The 22677-nt window shown below is 43.4% G+C and overlaps 1 protein-coding gene across 2 annotated transcripts; it reads right to left on the bottom strand.

Moving 5' to 3' along the window:
- Positions 1-1278: 1278 nt before the first annotated feature.
- Positions 1279-21565, bottom strand: NSRP1 (nuclear speckle splicing regulatory protein 1). Of its 2 annotated transcripts, XM_063146559.1 has the most exons (7): positions 21503-21565; positions 19663-19744; positions 9033-9089; positions 6745-6876; positions 5785-5992; positions 4941-5049; positions 1279-2677 (listed from the first exon to the last, which is right to left on the bottom strand). In XM_063146559.1, the coding sequence occupies exons 1-7, from the start codon at positions 21520-21522 to the stop codon at positions 1813-1815; spliced, it is 1473 nt and encodes a 490-aa protein (XP_063002629.1). In that variant the 5' UTR covers positions 21523-21565; the 3' UTR covers positions 1279-1812. The 2 variants fall into 2 exon arrangements, with proteins under 2 accessions (XP_063002629.1, XP_063002630.1); XM_063146560.1 differs by lacking the exons at positions 19663-19744; positions 21503-21565 and having other exon boundaries at positions 6720-6876.
- Between the last annotated feature and the right edge of the window lie 1112 nt (positions 21566-22677).

Raw genomic sequence — 22677 nt, 5'->3', positions numbered from 1 at the left:
ACCCTAGGAAGCAACAGTCTCTCCACCAAACAATAAATAAAAACAATGCTGTAAGCCAGGAGATCTGAACTGCAAGTGGTCTGACTTTAGTAGGGTCACTTCCTTTCTAAGATAGCGCGCCTTCTTTTTAAAGTTTACGGGAGAAACACATCAAGGGAAAAGCAAAAGACACAGAAAAAACTAACTGGTGTCTGAGAAAGGTTAGAAATAAGTATGTGGCATTTGCCCCAAACAAAACTAAATAGGAAACCAATCCTTGATCAGCGAGACAACACTCGCCGTCACCTTCTGTAAAAACCAAAGGCCCACATATGAAACCCCTTTAAAATCACCCACAATGGAGGAAGAGAAGGTCGCTTGCAAGCTGCTAGGAAAGCACCTGGCTATTTCTGGAGCTGGCAAAGACGCCACTACTGTCTCCATAGCAACAAGATACAAACTTCCTTCCAATGGTTTACCAAGAACACAGGATGGAAACATGAGGTACTCCAAGGCAAAAGGGCTTCTAAGAGTTTAAACTTAATTCATGAAGATAAACACGAGCTATTTTGATGGTACTTTGTAACATCAAAAGCAAACCTAAAAAGCCAACGACCTGCAACGTAGGACTGTAGCACCTAAGGTAAGGTGGCCCTATGGAAAGAAGGAATGGGCTCCTGCGTCTTTAACCATTGTATTGAAAAGGGAATTTCAGCAGGTGCCATTTGTAAGCAGGCAGCACCTGGTGAAATTTCCTCTTCATCACAACAGTTAAAAGCTGCGGGAGCCCTGCCCTCTTTTGTATCTGGTCACTCCAGTATAGCTCCTGCAGCTTGCTAAAATTCCCTTTCCAATACAACTGTTAAAGATACAGGAGCCCTGTCCTCCTCTCCATATGGTTAGCCTACCTAAGGAAATCTTTATCTCACAAATCGTCAGGTGCCAAAGGGGATCTGCAGTTCTCTTTTGGGAAATTATGGGGTGGTGACGTGGGAAGGAACTCTGTTTCCAAGAGTTCTGTTGAAAATACATTATGAAAACAATCTCCCTGCCAGATTTCTCACTTGCCAAGCTAGATGTAGGAGTGTCTTTTATGGCCGTTTTCTAACCCCCTGGCATCTTTAGAACATAGGGCCTGATCCAGAGACCATTCACACGACAGGCTGCATGTGAGGAACGTCTCCTGCCAAACAGACGACGGGTATTGTCGTCCCTCCTTATGTATTTGTTGATTTATCCCAGTCAGTGGGGCGCTGAGCTAATTTTTAGCATGGATACAAAACAGAGCCAAGTGCGACCTAAAATTCATCTTTCCCTTTATTTCAATGTTTCTGTACAGCAGAAATAACAAAACCCCAAACAGAAACCCCCAGCATTTCAGTTCACTGTGGAACTAAACTGTACTTTAAAAAAACAACAACTACACACTCCATATTATAAGGATTTCTGCTGCTGGTAGACTAGTTTGTATTTCACCTCACAAACGATTTTCATGCTCATCTTCCTTCGTACTCTTGGCTGGCCTGTAGGATCCTAAGGGATCACCTCTGAAGATTACTATGCCCAGGATGGGGCTCAGGATGCGATCTATCGAAGGAGGCTCACTGCATTCAAGCGACACAGAGTATAAGTGGGCTGGGATTCAGCAGGGCAGGATGAACAGACCCCAATCAAGCTATTGCCACCCTGTGTTCAAATGTCAGACCTTTCTACCAGCTTCCTTCCCCACAAAAGGGCGTTCTTTTAACTACTTCCACTCCAATGTGCAATTCCAGCTACCTCAATATTCCCCCCGTGAGCACGTGTCACCGCCTGGGATTCTCCCCCTGAATCCTAATCCTCCTCTTTTTCTATGTAACTTTTGGTGCCCACGCGGGCCATCTGGCGGGCCAGGTAGCGGTCCCTCGCTGATGTGACAGTCTCCTGGTTGCTACGCTTTGCAAATTTACTCTGGCTCTCCAGAGGTTTCTCTGCCTGCTCTGTTCCCTCCCCTGATGTTTTGTGTTTCAACTCCGGAGATCTCTCAGAGTCGGATGGAGTTTCTTTCCTCCCCTCGCTCTCACTTCCTTTCACCAAGGAGCTGGGGCTGCTGGTTCTCCTCTCTTGGTGCTTCTTCTCATCTCTATCTCTGTCCCTCTCCCCATGATGCTCTTTGTGGCTGGTTTGCCTTTCCTTCACTTGCTGTTCCCACTCCGAGTACTTGTCCTCCCGGTCTCTCTCTTGCCGGAGTTCTCTATGATAATCATCCCTCTCCTTCCTGTCTTTCCGCCTTTGTCTGTTATCCCGCTCTTCCTGCCTCTTGTAATGCTCCTCCTTGTCATGGTCTTTGTGTCTTCTCTCGCGATCCCTTTCCCTGTGTTGCCCGCTTTTTTCCTTTCTGCCTCCGTCCTCTCTCTCTTTCAGGGGGCGGCTCCTCTCCTCACTTGATGACCCAGAGTCCCTTCGGCTTTTGCGGCGCCTGGAACTCTCTCCACTGCAATCAGAACGCCCCGGCCTGTTCTCCTTTTTATCACCCGCTCTGCTGCTGGTCTGGACTTCAGCACTGCTCTCATCCTCACTGCTGTGAATTTCCAGGTCGCTGCCTGCATCTGGGTTATCTTCTCCTTTCACAGGAATGTGTGCCCTTGTCTTCTCATCTGGACTTTTGCTCATTTCTCTACCGTCATTGGGATTTTCAGTGGGTTCTTCTTCCTTTAACCTAGACAGAACATAGAACTGATAGAACGTAGAACTGAGAGAACAGAGGAAGCTGCCTTATACTGAGTCAGGCCCTTGCTCCATCTAGCTCAGTATTACTGACACTGACTGTCAGCAGCCATGCCTCTTCAGGGTTTCCAGCAAGGATTTTTGCCAACCCCTCCCTGGAGAAGCTGGGGATTGAACCTAGGACCTTCCACATGCAAAGGAGGTGCTCTGTCAATGAACTATGGCCTCTCCCCTCAAGGGATTTTTTTTAAAAAAAGAGGAAGATGAGAAATAAAATTTGCTCCCTACAGATTCAGATTAACCCTGAACCTGCTCTTTCCATATCAACTAGCAGAGATTTTCTCTGCCTGGGGAAGAACCTGTACAGGCTCTATCTGGCCCAAGGGCCGGAGGTCCTGCATGTCTGCTTTACACAATGCTCACTGCATGCGTCTGGACTAACATGTTGGAACGTCCCCATTACCGTCATTCCTCATCCACTACTGGAGCCTCTTTCTCATTCCACTAAAACTCTGATAGGACCAGAGAGATTACAATGGCTGGGTCCGCACAGAAAACTAACCTATGGTATGGGTTGTCATGATGTGCAAACCGAGCAACATGCAAACAAACCATGGTTTGTTAGCTCTGAACAACCCAGAAAGAGACTCCATAGTTTGTTGTTGGGTTCTGAACTCTGGGTTGTTTAGCCCATGGGTTGTCATTATGCGTGAACCCCAAATCCTGGGTTGTTTATGGGTTTTTTCGCCAGGAGACAGAGGTTGTGGTCAAGAAAAGCTACTGCTCTATATGCCAGTACCACGTTGCTGCAAAGGCATTTGGGATACAGGAAAGAAGCAGGTGAAGTTTTAATGTTTTAATCTTTGCTGGCTGATAAGGAAGCAGATAAGGAAGCAGGATATAACCCACACGCCGTCTGATTACATGAAAATGCTCTGACCAGGCAATCCAGATTCTCCACCAAGAAATGCAAAGTGAAGTTTGCATAATTTCTTGCACTGCTTTCCTGTGTTGCAAAAATTGCTTTAGTTTTGCCAAAAGGTGCAGGGACAGCGGCACGGCTGAGATTTCAGCAGCAATATAAAAACTGTTGTTTTTATACTTTTTAAATGTTTTTGATGGTTTTTAAATTTTGTATTTTTAATGTTTACCATTTTTAATTGTTGTAAACCACCCAGAGAGCTTCAGCTGTGGGGCGGTATATATAAATGTAATAAATAAATAAATATAAATAAATAAATAAAATCTGATCCTAACTTTCAAGCACGTCTCCGTTGTCTTAAGGGCTAGATTTTTAGGAAGTTGAATTCTGTGGCTGCTATCACGCTCTGCAGGCACACAGGGGTGTGTGCAAACTATTCTTAAAAATGAGTAATGCATCAAATGAACCTGAATGCTGCACTTACTCAGAGGAAAAACAAACACATGTGGGCATTTCACAATTATTCCTCCCTCACTCCTTCTCCGCTGTAACAAATTCACCTTGCTAAGAGTTGGCTTTGGTGAGGGGAACAACAAGTCAGCCTGAGATCTGCAAAGTTAGGAGTATTGCTGATTTCACTGCTTACCTGGCCATCCGTTTTAAATTTATATGAAACACTAATTCTGGACATCGACACAGATAGCCAAGCAACTCGCTATGACAGAGAAATTTTAAAGCTAGCTTTCTTCTAAAATACATTATGGCCTTGGCTATGTCTGAACAAAACATATCCCTGTTTTTTTAAAAAATGTATTAACTGCTTTTCTGTGAAAAAGATACCCAAAGTGATGCTCAGTTCAAAACATTTAAAAACAGCTAAAAGAGAGCACCAAATGAACAATTTTAAAAAATCCAGATACAAAGAACATTAGCATAGTATCATCCAATTTAAGATGTCTGAGAAAATAGGTCTCCAAGGTAACCTTCTTAAACTGTGGTGCCACTACAGAGAAAGCTATGCTGTTTTAATCCCTCTTTCATCCTTCCTGTTGAGGAATCACCTGCCAATAAGCCAGACCAAATCGGTCCTTGCTGAACACACTAAGCTTACACCACACTATCTGGAAAGAATAGCTACTTGGCTGAATTTAAGACAAGAATGGTGCAAAATTTCAGAAGGTGGCTGAGTCCCAGATTTTTATGGTTATCAAGCATCAAATACGTGTGTTGACAATTTACATTGTAATTTGGCCCCATCAAGCCTACTGCAATCCTGGGGATGATAGGGGTATTTTGGGGAGGGGGTGGAGGGGGGGTTGCATTTCAAGTGTACCTGGCCTCACGAAGACTGCATTTGGGCATCTCCTCTTCCCCCACTGTCTGGTTCAATAGGTGCCTGTAAAAACCACTGAGATCCTTCTGCTTGGTCACGTCCAGGCACGCTAAAAGAGAGAAGACGGGTAATTGTCATGCCTGAAGAGCCTGACAGGGCAGCACCTGAAAGCCACGTCCAAAGGCCCCTTCAGCGTCTGTAGGGCAACTATACTGAGCCCTTCAACAGTGGTGGGCCCTGAGGTAACCCACAGACAGGGGCCCTGAGGAACGAACATGCCTTACCCAAGGCGTCAGAGGAGGAGGCTGAGCAAACCACCCAGCTGAGAGTGTGCAGGCACAGGCTGCAACCAGGCTCCTCAAGAGTAAACAATACAGCCAGGCTCCTCGAGAGTAAAGGTCTACTCAAGAGCAAGAAGTAAGGAGGCTCTGAGGCTTAGAGTAACGGGCTGCAGCTGTACCTGGGTGTGGACTGGGAGACTTGGCTATATAAGTCTTCAGTTGAAAACCAGCTACTTCCTGTTTGGACGGATCTCTTGTTCTCCTTGGGCTGTGCTCGGTTTGGACTGCTCACCTGGGCTTGACCTGAGCTTTGCCTTAGTCCCTGCTTTGGAGTGCCTCTCTTCTTGATGGTTAACACTGTTTCTGACTTTTTGCCTACCTTTTTGAACTTACTATATGGATTTGCCCCACAGACTTCCCCAAGGCTGCTTGTCCTGACGTAAGCAGGCCAGTAACAAACAAAGCTACCTGGTTCAGGATGCAAATCAGCCTAACAATCCAGCCCACAGCAAATGCTCCTCAAATGCCAACAATGATCTGTTCTGCAAATTAATCTCCCGCACCTTCAATGGCTGCCTCCCTCTTCTCCCTTTCTTCCTCTTCAGCTCTTTCCTGCAGCTTCTTCTTGTAGGCTGATGTCACGAAGGCCTCTTTGTCGTCGAATGCGTCCCCTTCCATTTCACGTTCCTTCTGGATTTTCTTCTCCATTCTCTTTTCCTGTTCCTTCTTCCTCAGCTCGGCTGCCTTGAGTATATTTTGGATATACTTGGGCTGCAAGGACAAAATGGCAATGGTTCCCTGCCTTTGTGAAATGTGAGTGCCTTCTCAATATAGATTATACCATTTCTAAGAATGAAAGTGTCATGCAAATGGGAAACGGTAGCGGCAGATCCCTCCCCGGCATGAAGAAGGGGGTGCAGAATGTCAGGCCTGGGGTCCCAATCCGGCCTTCCCAGGGTCCCTTTCTGGCCTTCTGGGTTTCCCCCAAGGACTACAGCCCCCCTTCCCCCCCCCCCCCAAGCACCACTTGTGTGGTGGTTCCCTAGCTTTTGGGAATTCCCACCCCAACCCCCATTCTAAAAGGTTGAAATGGCTTTCCTAAGTCTTTCTCCCTGGCAGTAAGAACTCTTACGCTAAAATATGCTGGTGTTCTTTTGCCCACCCGAGACCACCTCCACAACAGAATCCCACTCTGCAGCTGAAAAGAGGCAGTAAGTCTATGTACATCAGTTGCTGGGGAACATGGGTGCTATTGCACCCATGTCCTGCTTGTGAGTTCTTGGTCGGCCATTGTGTGAACAGAATGCTGGACAGGATGAACCCTTGGTCTGATCCATCAGGGCTCTTCTTAAGTTCTTAGGACATTCTGCACCCCTGGGATTCGGTCTTTCCTTTCCCCTTGGGGCCTTTACGTTCCCCCCTCCTGCCCATTCGCAGTAACAGGCCTTCCCTGCCCCCAACCCTCCCAATTGTAGAGAGGCAAAGACAGACATCATACTCGTTTCCCGGGAATGGAAATGGACCTTTTTTTCCCCTTTCCCCGCAAGCAGGTTGGCGTGACTTTCTGCCTTCTTTTGTTGTATGTCATCGTAAATATTGTCGTATTCGTACACTGTGGAGTCTTCCGCCAGCGCCCTCTGGATCTCCAGCTTGGTCTTTGAAAGGAAGTGGGAGAGAAGGTGAGAAATGACTGAGGCGTTTTCATGAGAGTCTTCAAGAAAGCTATAATTATCTCCATTGAGACAGAAGCTACAGAAAAGAGTGTTTTATTATTTTCTTAAAAACAACAACAATAATAAATTTATTTCTTACCCACCTCTCCATTTGGATCGAGGCGGGGAACGACAATAAGTATAAAATACATAAAAATGAATTTAAAACATAGTATACATTATTAAAACATCCTAAAAACATCCTTAAGTTACAACAACACCATTTTAGGAAATAAAAGACTGAATAAAATCTGTTACAGACATACCCTACTCTTTATCAGTTTCTCCCCTTCCCTGTCGCACCCCTTCAAAATCATAAGCAGCTCTTTCCACCATAGATGATTCAACGCAAGGTTTTGACAAAAATCCAGTTTGTGTAGCCTATCTCTTGGTCCACTGTCTGGCCATTCTGTCATGCTCTGCTCTGTTAGTCGTGTACTGAGTAGCAATACTTCCAACAAGGGGGTGAGCAGGGTTTGCGAGGCTGCACTAGCTCCCATTTAGGGAGCTAGTGCAGCCTCACAAATCATTATACAAGAGCAGCCTCCTCTCCTCCCTGCTGCCAATCCCGTGGTTCCCATGACTTGAGCTGCCTCTCTGCCCCATTGCTCTGTGCTGCTTCCCCTGGCCCTTCAGTGCCAAAATGGGAGTCCCCATAGCGCTGCTTGTATTTCTCTCACTGGAAAGGCCGCACACCACTGCTGTGACCGTGCTCAAAGTCACTCTCCCTGACGTCTGGCCAGGAAACAGACGTCAGAGAGAGACAGAAAGCAGCACTTTATCTCTGGCCAAAGAAACACAAGCGGCGCTGTGACAACTACATGGTTGTAACCCTGCAGCGTTTGTTCATTTCCAGGCATGCACAAGCAATGCCCATAGCATCCCTCTCTTCTTCCAGAAGCAATCCCTAGTGGAAATTTACTCTACTAGCCCTGTCTTGAAGCCCTGAAAGGACAAAAAACTGAATGTGCATCTCGCAGGAAACAAAGGGGGCAGTCATGGTTCCACTGGATGGCAGCTACAGTGTTATCTTTGACATTCATGCACCATAATCTTAAAACCATCTTCTGTGTATGTAACCCAAAGGACAATCTTCCTTTTAGAGCAATTTTCCTTTACTTCACATCTGTTTTCTCTCCGTCACAAGTTACCCAAGTATGGCGTAAACAGTGGACGGGTTTCCATTGGACACTCTGTCAAACTTTTGTTTTCTCATAGTATTATTCCAAAACACAAGTTGCGTAAAGAGATTCATTCAGTTAAGAGAGTCATGTGTTTGATGTCAGAGGAGGGATTTGCCTCTCTTGGTGGTTTTTACCATGGGCACGCTAAACAGTGTCCACGTTTTATGGTGTGTTGTAAACTATGAGCAGATTTATGGCAACCTGCTACACAGCATGCAGGCGGTTGTTTTTCTGACACAACTTGGGTTTAGCCGAAAAAAACACAAGGGGGGGGAGAGAAACAGTCTTGTATAAAAGTGGAACCATCTATCATGCAAATAAAGTCGTGAAAACTAAAAAGTTCCTATTTTGATATACATTATGCCATTTTTAGTAAGGAAAGCGACGAGTTCCAAATCTAGTGCCATAAAGACAGAAACTGGTGTGCAAAACCATAAATATGAATCACATTAATCTAATCATATATTGAGATATAAGCCTGTTCATTTACACTGTATGCTAATACCTTATTAGAGTATATAAAAACACTAGGATGAAAAAAAAATCCCCTGCAAAATATTAACCCTTGCTCCCAAAACCTGCCACTATTATAAGCAACAACAATAGCTCTTACAGGCACTAATGTAAGAGAGCTTCAGCTATGGGGCGGTATATAAATTTAATAAATAAATAATGTTCACCCTACTTCTAAGCATCTGCTTGCTGGTGGAGGGACAGATTTTGAGACAGGCATGCTACGTAAGGGTGTACATCCTGGGGTTATTTGGTTTTTAAAATATGTTAATTTTAACTAATTTAAATATGCCACCCATGCAAGGCCAGATCTATTTGCTAGTTAATAATCATAATCATGTATATGACAATTCAAGAGAGCAGAATAAAAAGTGCATATACACATTCACATTGCTAACTTACTTGTTTCATGGCTTGCTTTTTCAAAGCTTCTCGCTGAAGGCTCTCACCCACCGAAGACTGAGGGGGAACACAAATTAACAAAATTACATGACATTTAAAAATGGTGTCTTTGCTCCTGTGGAGTCCAGGATAGTTTTAAAATTAAATATGACTGTAGCCCAATGCACCCTTTTATGAGAGTTAATCAATACCATGAGGCCTTCTCCTTCATGAATTTGTCCAATCCCCTTTTAAAGCCATCCAAATTGGTGGTCTTGCGGAAGTGAATTCCATAGTTTAACTCTGCGCTGTGTGAAGACGTCCTTCCTTTTATCTGCCCTGATTCTCTCACTGTTCAGCTCCCCCATTAGGTTCCTAGTATTATGAAAAAGGGAGAAAAATGTCTCCCTATCCACTTTCTCCACACCAGGCATAATTTTGAACACCTTAATCCTGTCTCCCCTTAGCCTCCTTTTTTCCAAACTGAACAATCCCAGCTGTTGTAACTTTCCCTCATAGGGGAGATGCTCCAGCCCCTTGAACATTTTAGTTGCCCCTTTCTGCACTTTTTCCAACTCTACAATGTCCTTTTTTAGGTTTTCTGACCAGAACTGTACACTGTATTCTAAGTATTTTAAGGTCAGTAGAAGCAAACTTCATTTTATTCCTGCAGTCATGATATTGCTATGATTGAAATGAGCTTAAAATGCAAAACTGCGCACGCTCAGAGGGGTTTTTTGTATGTTTAAATCAGGGTCAGTTAACAGTTGTTGCTGTCCTAAAATATCAGGAATGCAGAAGCAGTTTTAAAGTATAGGATGGTGACTGGAGGGGGTTGAGCGCTTCACAACTACAGCGTTCAACATGGCCATCTAAAGAGGGCTCCCATAAGACCATTAAGTCCACAGTCTAAAATTACACAGCTGCACCACAATGCTCTACCACTGCAAAGAGCAATTCAGTCACCACAAACCGGGGCTATGCTGTTAGTAGCAGGAAACAGCACACAACTCTCTCAAAACACGCCATGTGGGGAGAAAAACAATGCGCTAAGAAACAAAAAATTATGGATAGCAATGGAGGCAGCGCTGCTTGTTTAGCACAGAATGGAGTTTCCTTATTCCCAATGAAGCAAAGTATCACAGATCTCATCTTTACATTCTAACCCTTTCCTAACTGTATTTGAGTCTGCAAATCTCTGTGGTTGCTGAATTGAAGTAATTGCAAAAAACGCTGTTTGACTTGTTTACAAGACCATTAGTGATCAAATATTCTTTTCCCCCTCTCATCCAGATGGCAGGACAATATGAAAAAATATACTTTATATAATTTGGCAGCTATGGTAGTTTTCCAATCCTGCCATGACTCACAGCGAACACCCATTTTTCATACAAGTGAGAGCGCCTGTGTCACCAGCACTTCATAATACTAAAAAAACTAAATGGAAAACTAGCAGTAGGATTTTTTTTCTTTTAACCCCCCCCCCCTGCATTGATGTCTAAGTAGGCTGAAGAAAGCTGACTCACCATGACACAATTATTACAAATTCATATTGACCTGCTGACAGATAGGGCCTCTTGACTTGCAATACGCTCTTGCAAAAGAGCAAATGTAGTGTTTGCCTCGTTTTTCCTGCTGCTGACACTGAACTGAACTGCTAACGAAGGCTCTCTAGGTTTTGAATTGCACTCCTCTGCAGCTTTCAGGTGTGCTGCCTTCTCGGCTCCTTGAAGCACCAAGCAAATGTTTGAACAAGTCTTTAGAATAGACATACTGATTTGCAATATTCATTCTTTCTCTGGATGTGATAACAAGAGAGGATAACTCTCAAAGGCAGGCCACAGAATGTAAGAAGAGCCCTGCTGGATCAGACCAAGGGGCCATCTAGTCTAGCTTTCTGTTCATACAATGGACAACCAACAGTCGACCAGAAACACACAAGCAGGACACAGGTACAACAGCTCACTCCCACCAATGTTTCCCAGCAACTGCTGCTTTAGACATTGTAAAGCCACACTTCATTGTCCAAGATGCTGTGCAGGCCAATTTCACACAGCAGAATAAGGTTATAGAATGTATTGTACCCCTTCATTTATTATTTTAACTGCCCATTAGCTTAAACACTCAAGACAACTAACAAAATTCAAGCCAGATGACCAACAGCTTCATCAATACACTTAACCCACAGTGAGGCCCCATCAGTTTGGAACACTTCTCCCTTATAAAAAGTTCCCAACATATTGAAAGGGGCCCAGTGCAGCCCATTCCCCTTGCTATGCTAGTTTTCTACTTGCGAGGAGCCTTGTATAGGGGAACATTACAACATGCAGTCTCCACCTGCAGTCTGATGCGATATTTTACCCGCTCTTTGGGGCCTAGTTGATACATGCAGCAGACTGGGATTTCTCTAGAGTAGGCCAGCCTTCCCCAACCTGGAGCCGCCCAGATGTGTTAGGATTACAATATCCATAATGGGAGTTGCAGTCCCAACACATCTGGAGGTGCATCAGGTTGGGGAGGGCTGGAGTGGACTGTACCATTTCAGGCTGCAGGTGGGGGAGCACAATTTTTTTACTTCTCCCCTATCTAAAAAAATGTCTGGGGTCAGTTCAGTTGGACAATATAGTACCAGTACTACACTGGCACTAATATACACTACACAGGAAGCTTGGATCAACCGACTTTAGGAGGCCGCAAGTTACCCTATGACCGATTAAAAAGCCCTGCTCACAGGCTCTGCAGGGAGACAGGTCATCCATCCGGAGCAATTACGAAGGTGAGATTTATCCCAAGGAAAGGACCCCACCAAAATGTGGGATAAGTAGAGCAAAACACTTTATTCATGCATAAATCTTTCCCCTACATCAAAATATTTAAAATTCACAATAGTTCACCCACCCACCCACAGACCTGCCTGTAAGTGGTAAGTGGCTTGGCATCTGGAGATTATACAAACAATAAAAGTAATATAAAGGCTTTAATTTTGGTACATAACATCTCTAAAAGGGTCCACCTGCCATTTGTTTGGCCAGCGTGCCAGGGAGCTTAAGGGAAAACAGCGCCAGCACCTCTCCAGGGCTTTATGGGTGACAATTTCCTGTTGTGCTGTGAGGATTGATAGATGGGAACTTCCTGTTCTTTTGTATTATTTCTACTTATCAACACCTCGTTTATTAAAGAACCTGACAAAGTCAGCAACCTGGTGTGGGATTTCTGTTTGCGCTCCATCGTGATATTCTTTGGAGGCACAAAGCTTGGAGTTCTAATATTTTCTGGAAGAGAAAACTCTCTTAACCCTGCACTGAAACGCCAGGAAATCTGTCAGTCCTTAAAGGGAAAAAAATTGAAACTCAATGAGAACTGCAGAGTTTGCTCCCCAGACTGCAAATGCTATAAAACCTTCCCCAACATTACTCTTATTTTCTGCATTTTCATTCTCCCTCTTGGATTTCAAGCCTTCTTTTATGTCTCTGTTATATTTGGTACCGCTTCCTATTAGGGTATTTTACCTGCCCTTTCCCTTCTTGATGCAAGGTATCTTTAAATGAAAATATTAATGCAAATAAAATATGAATAAAATTACCGACCAGTGGGAGTTGCATTCTCTAATCTCTTTGGTCATGCTTGGCTACAGTATTCGGAATTCAATGGAAGACCTACAGCACTCACCGCTCTTACAGTATTGGGCATATTAAAGAGAGTTAAAATGGATACTTTAGACTCAAAATAGAAGATAAGACAAATAATTTTAAATTTTATTAGATCTAATTTGCTAGTCATTTTGAAAATGATATTTATTTATCCCATCCATTTTGGGTAAACACAAGGCAAGTTAAATTAAACTAAAATAATCCAGCTACACAACAGTAAAAAATGGTCTTCATTCAGCTACATGCCCAGATATTTTATGGCGTTTCCTTTAAAAATCTGCAATGGGCTGAGGGCCTACAGGCTGCAAAGGGTGGAGGACTGTAAACCCAAAGCCCAGTGAAGGCCTTATTCTCCTAGACATTTTATTTATTTATTTTATTACATTTATATACCGCCCCACAGCCGAAGCTCTCTGGGCGGTTTACAACAATTAAAAATAATAAACATTAAAAGTATACAAAATTTTAAAAAAACACATTAAAAACAGTAGTATCCATTTATCCATTTTGATAATTGTTTTAGTGTGTTCAGTACTCAGATTTTGCTACTGGTTTTAATTTTGTTTTATGAAGTTGTAATGGTTTTAATTTTCTGCTGCTGGATTTATCTTGGTTTTATTCTGCACTTTTTATTTATTTTATTTTATTTATTTATTTGTCTTACTACATTTATATACTGCCCCATAGCCAAAGCTCTCTGGACAGTTTACAGTCGTTAAAAACAGTAAACATTAAAAACAAGTGTACAAAATTTTAAACCATCAAGAACATAAAAGCAATATCCTTTTAAAACAACTATTCTGGGGTCAAGTAAGGCAAACAAACTCAGCATATGTTGTTAACTGCCTGGGAAAAGAGAAAAGTCTTGACTTGGAGCCGAAAAGATAACAATGTTGGCGCCAGGCAAGCCTCATTGGGGAGATCATTCCATAATTGGGGGGCCACCACTGAAAAGGTTCATGTTGCAAGAGGCATTCCGTCAGGTATTGTGATCCCAAGCCATGTAATTTAATCTTGATGTCAAAAAGGAAGTGAGCCCACACCCTCTGGAACTACAAAGCACATAAATGGGAAAAGGGCAAAACCACCTCAGCAAACCCTTAGCTCATGCTCCCTCTATGCCTTGTTTCCCTGCAGAAGTACTAAGATTTTGGCAGCAGCAGCCGTTTCCATTAGCAGTGGCTGAGGGGTATGCACCCCACAGTGTTCTGAGGTAGCCAATACAGTCCCAGTCCCCAGAAGTTGCCCACCCCAGCCCTAGATTCAGACTGCACATAGCCAGTCTTAGATGAAGTACTGTGAGCAACTTCAAGAATCTGAGCTCAACAGTGATGCATTGGCAAGATGACACACAAAGATAGCTATAGCCCAAGAATGGCCCTAGATCTTGCCTATATTCTGAAGACTTCCAATATCCTCAACAGAAATTAATTAGAGAAATACAGTCTGATAGCCTTGTCGCTTGAATAGCGTAAGAAGAAAGACTGCTAAATGACATTTATTCTAAATATAAGTGTAAGATTAAAAAATAAATATTTTATTTATTTTATTTATTTATTACATTTATATACTGCCCCACAGCCGAAGCTCTCTGGGTGGTTCACCTCCGATAACAAAGTGAACCAGAACGGGAGAAAACAAGGCTCAAGCAGTAGGACAGAGTGAGGGTTTCCGCTTTCCTCATTTGCCCTATTGATGTAAACCTCTCTCTCTCTCTCTCTCTTTATACATGAGTGGGGCAGGTATGAGAACAAATGTGGCTGCTGTGCCCCTTCTGCTTTGGTCCTGAGGGACCTGGGCTATTTATAGAACCCTCACCAAAATCTAAAGTGAATAAATTATAGCTGCCTCTACATAAATGCTTCTTCTTAGTTTGCTTGCACAGTGCAGCACAAAGAGTACAGGAAGAAAAAGCAAGTCGCTAATACCAAGCGAAGCGCTATCTGCAACCAGAAAACGCGCTCGGCCCAAATCAGCAGCAGAGGGAGTGTCTTGTTTACAAGAGGCCTAAGTAGGCCTGCAGCGCTCCTACAAAGCAACCAGTTGGTTCCAACAAGCATCAAGCTGCTTTTGATAAAGGAAATGTTCGTGCCCCACCGCTTCTACTAAATAAAACTATTCTTGGTTAGAGAGATGAATCCTATGCACGTTCTCTCAGAAGCAAGCCCCACTGTGTTCAAAGACGCTTCCTCCCAGGTAAGCATGTTATTATTATTATTATTATTTATTTATATAGCACCATCAATGTACATGGTGTTGTACAGATTGTACAGGACATGTACAGGACTTCAGCTTAAGGGTGCAATCCAATGCATGTTTGGACAGAAATAAAGTCCTACAACTCCCAGTACTCCCCAGCCATCATAGCTGGGGCATGCTGGGAGTTGTAGGAGGCTGGTGCACACTGGGAGTTGTAGGACTTTTTTTCTGTCTAAACGCGCCTAAGACTGTGTCCTGTGTCTGTTTTGAGTAGCTATAAGTGACCATGCCAAGTTTTCAAGTCCTGGTTATGAAGAGAACACAACCTTCCATTCTACATTCTTTGAAGGAAAAGGGTACTATTTGGGGGAATTATATTGGTATGCAAAAAGCTCCCAGGAAGAAGCCAATAGAAGTATTAATGGGGATGGATTATCAATTGACTTATGCAAGGCAAAAGCAAAGTCGATCACAACTACAGCTATTGGCAAAGACATTCAATGTCTTGCCAGGAGTGGGAAACTTGCAGGCCTACAGAGGCTGAATTCCAACTCCCATTAGCCTCAGTCAAGGATGATGAGAGTTGTAGTTCAGAAACATCTAGAGGGCCACAGGTTCCTCAGCCCTGCTGTAGGCCATGATTACCATAACAACGCTTAACTTCTCACATGCTGCCCTATATGCATCTATGACTACCCTTCTCCAGGAATTCATATCAATGCGCTAGCTTCCCTATAGAACTTGGGAATTATATGAGAAAGACCACCTCTCAATTCAACCGGAATGCATTAATGAAATATGCATAGTTAACTTTAAAAAAAAAAAAAAGGGACAAAAGTTTTCGCTATCTAAAATATGATCACCATGGCCAAGTCAGGTGTGCAGGTTCGCCATCATGGACTTTATTAGACTTCAGTTATAAATACACCATTTTCAGACATGCAAGGCGTTGGGTTTTTTTTGCTGATAAGGGAGCAGCCAGGAAATGAAACCCCTCCTAAACGCAGCTTCTTATCTTGAAAAGGCCTAAAATTATTACTGAACTAATAAAGTAATTTTGTTTTTTAAAAATGACCTCCTTTGGTGGTGGTGGGGCAGTTGGTTGGTGATAAAAGGCAGTTGCTAGATTTATTACTTTGTGGGCTGTGAAATAACACGGCACGGTCTCTAGGCTGCTTCTCCCGCACACTTTGCACAGCTATGCCTGATCGAAGGGCGTTAAGACGTTGTCTTCCTTCTCTGTACGCCCCCTTTGCGAATAAAAGAACTTGTTGAAGGCATCGTCAGCAAGGGTCAAGCACCTAACCTTTTTAAAACCAGTAATGGTGTAGCCTCATTAAATGTTATTAGTTTTAAGTATATTAGTTGCCCATCCTTGGTCTATGCCAACCGGCAACAGTGGCTCTCCAGGGTTTTATTTATTTAAAACATTTATATCCTGCCCTATACCAATAAGATCTCAAGGCGGCGTACAGATAACAGCATACAGTATAAAACAGTAAATATACACAGCTAAAAACAAATTAAACCATAAACCAAGTTAAAACAATATATAATTTAAAAGCAGTAAAACTATTAAAACAGTTAAAACAATGTGCCATCTTAGTGAATTTAACCATTAAAGCCTTTGTTAAAAAGCCATGTTTTCACTTGGCACTGGAATAAAATCAGCGTTGGTGCCAGTCGGGCCTCCAAGGGGAGGGCATTCTAGTCGGGGTGCCACAACAGAGAAAGCCCTCTCCCTTGTCCCATCATAGCTAATGTGTTGTGCTGGTGGGATGCGGAGAAGGGCTCCTCCAAAAGATCTCAAGTCTCGGGCAGGCATATATAAGGAGAGGCGCTCCCTCAAGTATCGAGGTCCCAAGCCATTTAGGGCTTTAAACGTCATTACTAACACCTTGAATTCCGACCGGAAGTGTATAGGCAGCCAGTGCAATTCTTTTAAGACCGGTGTTTCTCAGTTCTGTCTGGAGATGTCAGGGACTGAATATGGAATTTGTGGCATACAAAGCAGGACTCTACCAGTGAGCTACAGCCCTTCCCCAAGGCTCTTCCAGGTCATATCTAAGGATGCAATCATATGCATGTTTAGACAGGAAAAAGTCCTGCAACTCCCAGCATGCCCTAAGCAGCATAGCTGGCTAAACTTGCATATGATTGCACCCTTAGTGTGACAAAGTGTGCAATGAGACATGCTGGGAGTTGCAGGACTATCTGAATGTGCATAGGATTGCACCCTTAAGTGTGACAAAGTAGACTGAACCTCGTAATTGGCTTTACATAGATATGACGCTAATCATAGAAAAGTAGAGTTGGAAGGGGCCTATAAGGCCGTCAAGTCCAACCCCCTACTCAATGCAGGAATCAACCTTAAAGCATCCCTGACAGATGGCTGTCCAGCTGCCTCTTGAAGGCCTCCAGTGTGGGAGAGCCGACCACCTCCCTAGGTCATTGGTTCTGTGGTCGTACTGCTCTAACAGTCAGGAAGTTTTTCCTGATATTCAAAACAGTTTGCACAACTCTATCCAGACTAGCAGGACTCCTGGCCAACAGCACCCCTATCTTGTCTGCATTTTGACCTCATCCAGACCTCATCTTGCAGGTGTCCATTTTTAAGCAAAAGCCATCATCTTCAAATTATCATCAACTACAAAAGGAGAGGGGCTTCACATCAAACGCCCTCCAGCAGTGCTGCAAGGAATACATGTATAGCAAAGCTATGCAGCTCATCCCAACAAGACTCTTGCTTGTCACACACAGCAGGGAAATGTCATGTTCTCTTGCCTTAATCCCTCCCCTAGCTCAGAGAAGGACTCAGAAGAGGTTACATTAGCTGCTACTCAGAGATCTTCCAGAACAGAGAATATGGCTTACAAAACTTCTTGAGCTCAGAGGGCACTGACCAAAAGTTAATATAAAGGCAGCTTATTCAGCAAACGTGTGCGTGTGTGTGTGTGTGTGTGTGTGTGTGTGTGTATATCTCAACTTGGATTGCCAGGCATTCTAAAAGACTTTCATACTGAGCTTTCATTTGTTAAAAATGTATTTACAAATATTTAAGTAGTTTTTCCACGCTGCTTGCAAATTGTTTTCTCACTCCTGAAGAGTAACAGAAACCAAGACATACAGCACCCTCTACTGGGGGGAAAAATCCTATCTACACTACATATAGATTTGGGACCAAGTTACTTGAAGAGTTCCCTTTCCCCCTATCAGCCTGCCCACACGTAAAGTGCTCTGAGGGCAGTTAGATGGGCAAGTACTTTTCCCTCTGGGATGGGTTGCCACCGAGTCTGTCAGGCCCCAACATTGCAGGCTTTTAGGAAGGCCCTGAAAACCTTGTTTACTCTGGCCATCCCCTGGTTTTGTGTGTGTGTGTGTGTGTGTGTGTGTGTGTGTGTGTGTGTGTTTATTGTGTTTTAGATTGTTTTCATTAAATAGTATCAGTCTATTTTATTGTTATGAGCCACCTTGGGAGGGCTTCTGATCTCAAAGGTGGCCTAGAAATAATTTAAATAAATAAAGGTGTGGTTGGTTTTTTTAAAAAAATTATACAGCAGCCTTTCCCAAACGGCTACTCTCTACATGTGTTGGACTGCAATTCCCACCATTCTGAGAGCCCACATCTCCAGGATGTATTGAGGTCAGTCTTCCTTGCACAGCTCTATCTGCTATTTCATGCCACTCAGCTGCAATATTTGATTGGCTGTGAAGTTTTTAATTGGCACGTGTATATATGCAAGAAAGTATCCACACTCTGTAATAATTAGAGATAATCCCTCAGGCCATCTTTTCTTAAAGTCTCAAACTTTTTCTTTGCTAACTTTTTAGACTGACTATGTGCTGATCTTTATGTAATGAAGTTGACATAATTCTGGATGAAAAACAATGTAACCCCTCATTCTCTTGAAATGTTACCTACTTACAGTGGTCACATTAAGAACCACACAGAAATCGGAAATATTGCTGTGTCATAAGGTAGGACTGAAAAATTAGAAAATGAAAAATATTTGTAGGGTATTTGTTTGCAAATATATAGATATAGATATTGACAATAAATATTTTCAACAGTGGATAAGTAACTTTATTCTGCTCTAGAGTCAAAAGGGGTCTCAGAGGAAGTATTGTCATACTAAATAACATTAGGAGGCGCCACAACATCCCTATGAAACAGCCAGTTTTTGTTTTAAAGACAGTTGATAGCAAGTGTTTCCCACAAACAGTCATAGAGGCTGTTCGCATGTAATGACAACCCATTACCTTAAAAACATCTGGGTTATTGGTAACACGTATCCAGCTCTTCCACTTTACTCCACAACCCACAATCAGCTCCTGTTGAATGTGATGTCCGAACCCAGACCACTGGGTTGTTTAGGGGCTAAACAACCCAGCGGTTAACCCAATGACAAGCCATGGATTAACTGCTGGGAACTCCATTCCATGAAACAATTTTCAGGCCTTTAAGAAAGTACTTAAATCCTTCCTAATTCAGAATTCAGCTGTTTGGGCTATTCTTGACTCACCTTCTGACCTACTGCTAGAATTGTTCTGTGTCTGTGTTTTTAATTGGTTTACATTGATCTCCCCCCCCACCCCAAAACTACATTGGGGGCCTGTTACGGGTCAGAAGGTTAGTTAGGGCACCATTCTATGCATTTTTAAAATAAAATAAAAAGTCCTACAACTCACAGCATGGCTGGCTGGGGAATGGCTGGTTGTAGGACTTATTTTCTGTCTAAACATGCATAGGATCGTGCCCTTACAAATATAACAGATGAAACAGAGCCCATGAGGAAACTGACCTCTTCGTCAGAGTCATCCATGAACACCGCATGTTTGACGAAGGTTTTCTGTTGTGCTTTCTTGGGAAATATAAGACCATATCTGTGGAGAGAGAGAAATGATAATTAAATCAACGTTCAACACTCTTTCAGCTGGAGTTAAGTGTGAAATCTGCAGGAAAACATGAGAGCTCTAGTTTTGCTGATAACTTGGGGGGGGGGGGAAGTAACCCTCTACCTATTTATGCCCTACCTGTGCCTTAAGATGATCTACGGAGGCGCTCCATAAATTATTTAATATTTGTAAAGATTCTGCAGTTTTGATGTCAGCTGGTTGGCTTTAGTTTGAGATTCTTTCAGCTGCTGTTTCAAGCAAAAGGACTGATACACATTTAGCTTTCGTTTTCTCTTTGTGCTGTATTTTTAGGATTTTGAATGCTGGAGCTTTAATAGGTTTTACATTTATTCATTGCCTAGAGAATTCATTTTATGAGATGACATATAAAAAAGTAAGGAGGCCTGGATGGTCTATGTCAGTTGTTCAATGCTGGCTTTATTACATCAGACAGATATACTAAATGTTGCCAGAAAACACATTTTTTGCATTGTTCTGGTCATTATTCAGCTTGCATGACAACACAAAACGTCCCCCAATTAAAGAAATTAGCGAGGGAAACACAGCAAATGTTGCATCTTTGTGCTTTTAGAACAGCGGTCAAACAGTGCTGTTCAGTCATCTAGATTTTTGTTACTGCTACTAAAAATGTGATGCTGTTCCTATTCTCTTGTGTGTTTTAAAAAAAATTCTTTAGATTGATTTCTTGGATTTTGTTGTTGTTATAATGGTTGCTAGCTGCCTCATTTTCTTGGATTTTCTTGTTGTTATTATAATGGTTGTTTAGCTGCCTTGAAGATACCACAAAAGTTGTTTTCAATAAAAAGTAATCGTGCTCCTTCCCCCTTTCCAAATCCTCATCTCCCCTTCCCTCAATTACTTGTCCAGCTGCTGCAGCACAAAATCTCCGCTAGTTTTAACAATATTATCATAAAATCATTAAAACTAGCTCAGGTAATAATAATAATAATAATGATGCTAAAGCTCATTCTACATCTTTCCCCCCGTTTTAATATCGATGTACTCACTTATTTTTCCATTTGTACTGTTTTCTGAAACATTTTCAAATAAAGCTTTTTAAAATTAAATGTCTCCAAAGACACAATAGGTGCCGGGGCAGCAACTCTCCCAACGTTTCCTCTCAAGCTCCAGGTCCTTTCCGCCCCCTCAGCCATCCCAGAGATTGTGGAGGGAGCGAACTCTGAGCATGCACAGAGACATTTTAAAAAGTAGGCCTCCCACGTTCCTATAGGGCTGAGCTCTGTCGGGAAGCCTCAGACACAGTACACGGGGGGGGGGGGGGTCACTCCCGCATGGCTCCCATTTCCCCCCTCGGCCGCTTCCCTCAGGGTCGCCGTCGGCTCCTCCTCCTCCTCCTCCTCCGTTTACCTTACCATCGTTATCATTTCTACAACGCCCCCCCCCCCGCCCCAAATCGCCTCAGCTCCCCCAGAACTGCCTCAGGGCCGCCTTCTCCCCCCCCCGCCCCAACTCCACGTTTACCTCACCCTCGTCATAGTTTCTCCCCCACCCCCCAAAACGCCTCAGGGCCGCCGCCTCTCCTCACCCCTCCCCCGTTTACCTCACCCGCGTCATAGTTTCTCCTCCGACACCCCCCAAAAACGCCTCAGGGCCGCCTTCTCCTCCCCGTCCCCCCCCCCCACCTTAGCTTCGCCTCAGCCCCCCCACCCCACCGAGCGGCTCCTTTGGCCCGCTTTGGCTCCCCCGCCCCTCCCCCACACTCACTGCTTGCTCGGAGCCGCCATCTTGGCGGCGGAGGAGGAGGGGCGGCGGCTTTTCCCGCCTCTTTTCCCGCCCTCGGCCGGTTTCTCGTCAGGCGCCGCAAATTCGGCGCGAGTCTCGGGAGGGCCGCCCTCAGAGCCGCCCTCCTTCCCTTCCTTCCTTCCTTCCTTCTTTCTATTTCTCATTCTTTCTTCCTTCCTTCTATTTCTCATTCTTTCTTCCTTCTCCTTCTGTCTTTCTTTCAGTCTTTATCATGTCACGTTTAAAGTCCCCTCACAGCCTGTACCCTCAGAGACTCACACAATTCCTGAACCTTAGGAGAAAGAACTCTGTACATGCTCAAGGTCGCTTTGCCCTTTAGGTCCTTTAAAAAAAAAAAAACACTCATTTTTATTCATGAGCCAAAGAAATTCTACAAATGCTCAGGGGGGGGGGGCACTTTGTACATTCTCAGGGTTGCTGTTGTTTTGCCCTGACATCCTTTACTATTAGACTTTGTAGTAGTAGCAATATATTTTAAACAGACTGCCCTTTTTCTTCCAGAGGAAAAAGCATAAGCAGAAGGGTACTTCACCCTCAGGTCCTTCATAATTTATAAAGTCCTTTTTAATTATTTTTAAACCGTTTGTATTAATGAGCAAAAGAAATTGGACCAATGCTCAAGGAAGGCACTTCGCACATTCTCATGGGGCTTTGCCTTTGCATACTTATTGTTATTAATTTATTTTACCAGCTCTTCCTTTTTCTTCACAAGGAAAAGTAACTGTGTAAACTCAAGGCTATTTTGCCTTCAGTCCTTTATTTATTTTTTAGTAAAAACACTTTTTTTGTCATGAATTAAAGAACTTCGCACAAACACAAGAGCTCTTTGCCATTAGGTATTTTGAGAGAGGGAGAGAAATCTCTCCCCATCCACATCCTCCATACCAGGCAGAGCATCCCAGGTTCAGTCCCTGCTGCCAGTCATGTAACAGTGATGGGCCCAAAGGTAGTCAGTACAGCAGGTGTGCATTCTTCAGGTCACAATCCTACCCTGTTTCCCCGAAAATAAGACAGTGTCTTATATTAATTTTTGCTCCCAAAGGTGCGCTCGGTCTTATTTTCAGGGGATGTCTTATTTTTCCATGAAGAAGAATACGGTACACGTTTATTGTTGAACAAAAAAAAAAGGTCTTATT

The sequence above is a fragment of the Elgaria multicarinata genome, chromosome 22 (assembly GCF_023053635.1).
Source record: "Elgaria multicarinata webbii isolate HBS135686 ecotype San Diego chromosome 22, rElgMul1.1.pri, whole genome shotgun sequence".
NCBI classification, from domain to species: Eukaryota; Metazoa; Chordata; class Lepidosauria; order Squamata; family Anguidae; genus Elgaria; species Elgaria multicarinata.
The sequence above is the reverse complement of the archived record's forward strand: the minus strand, read 5'-3'. Positions and strand labels throughout refer to the sequence as shown.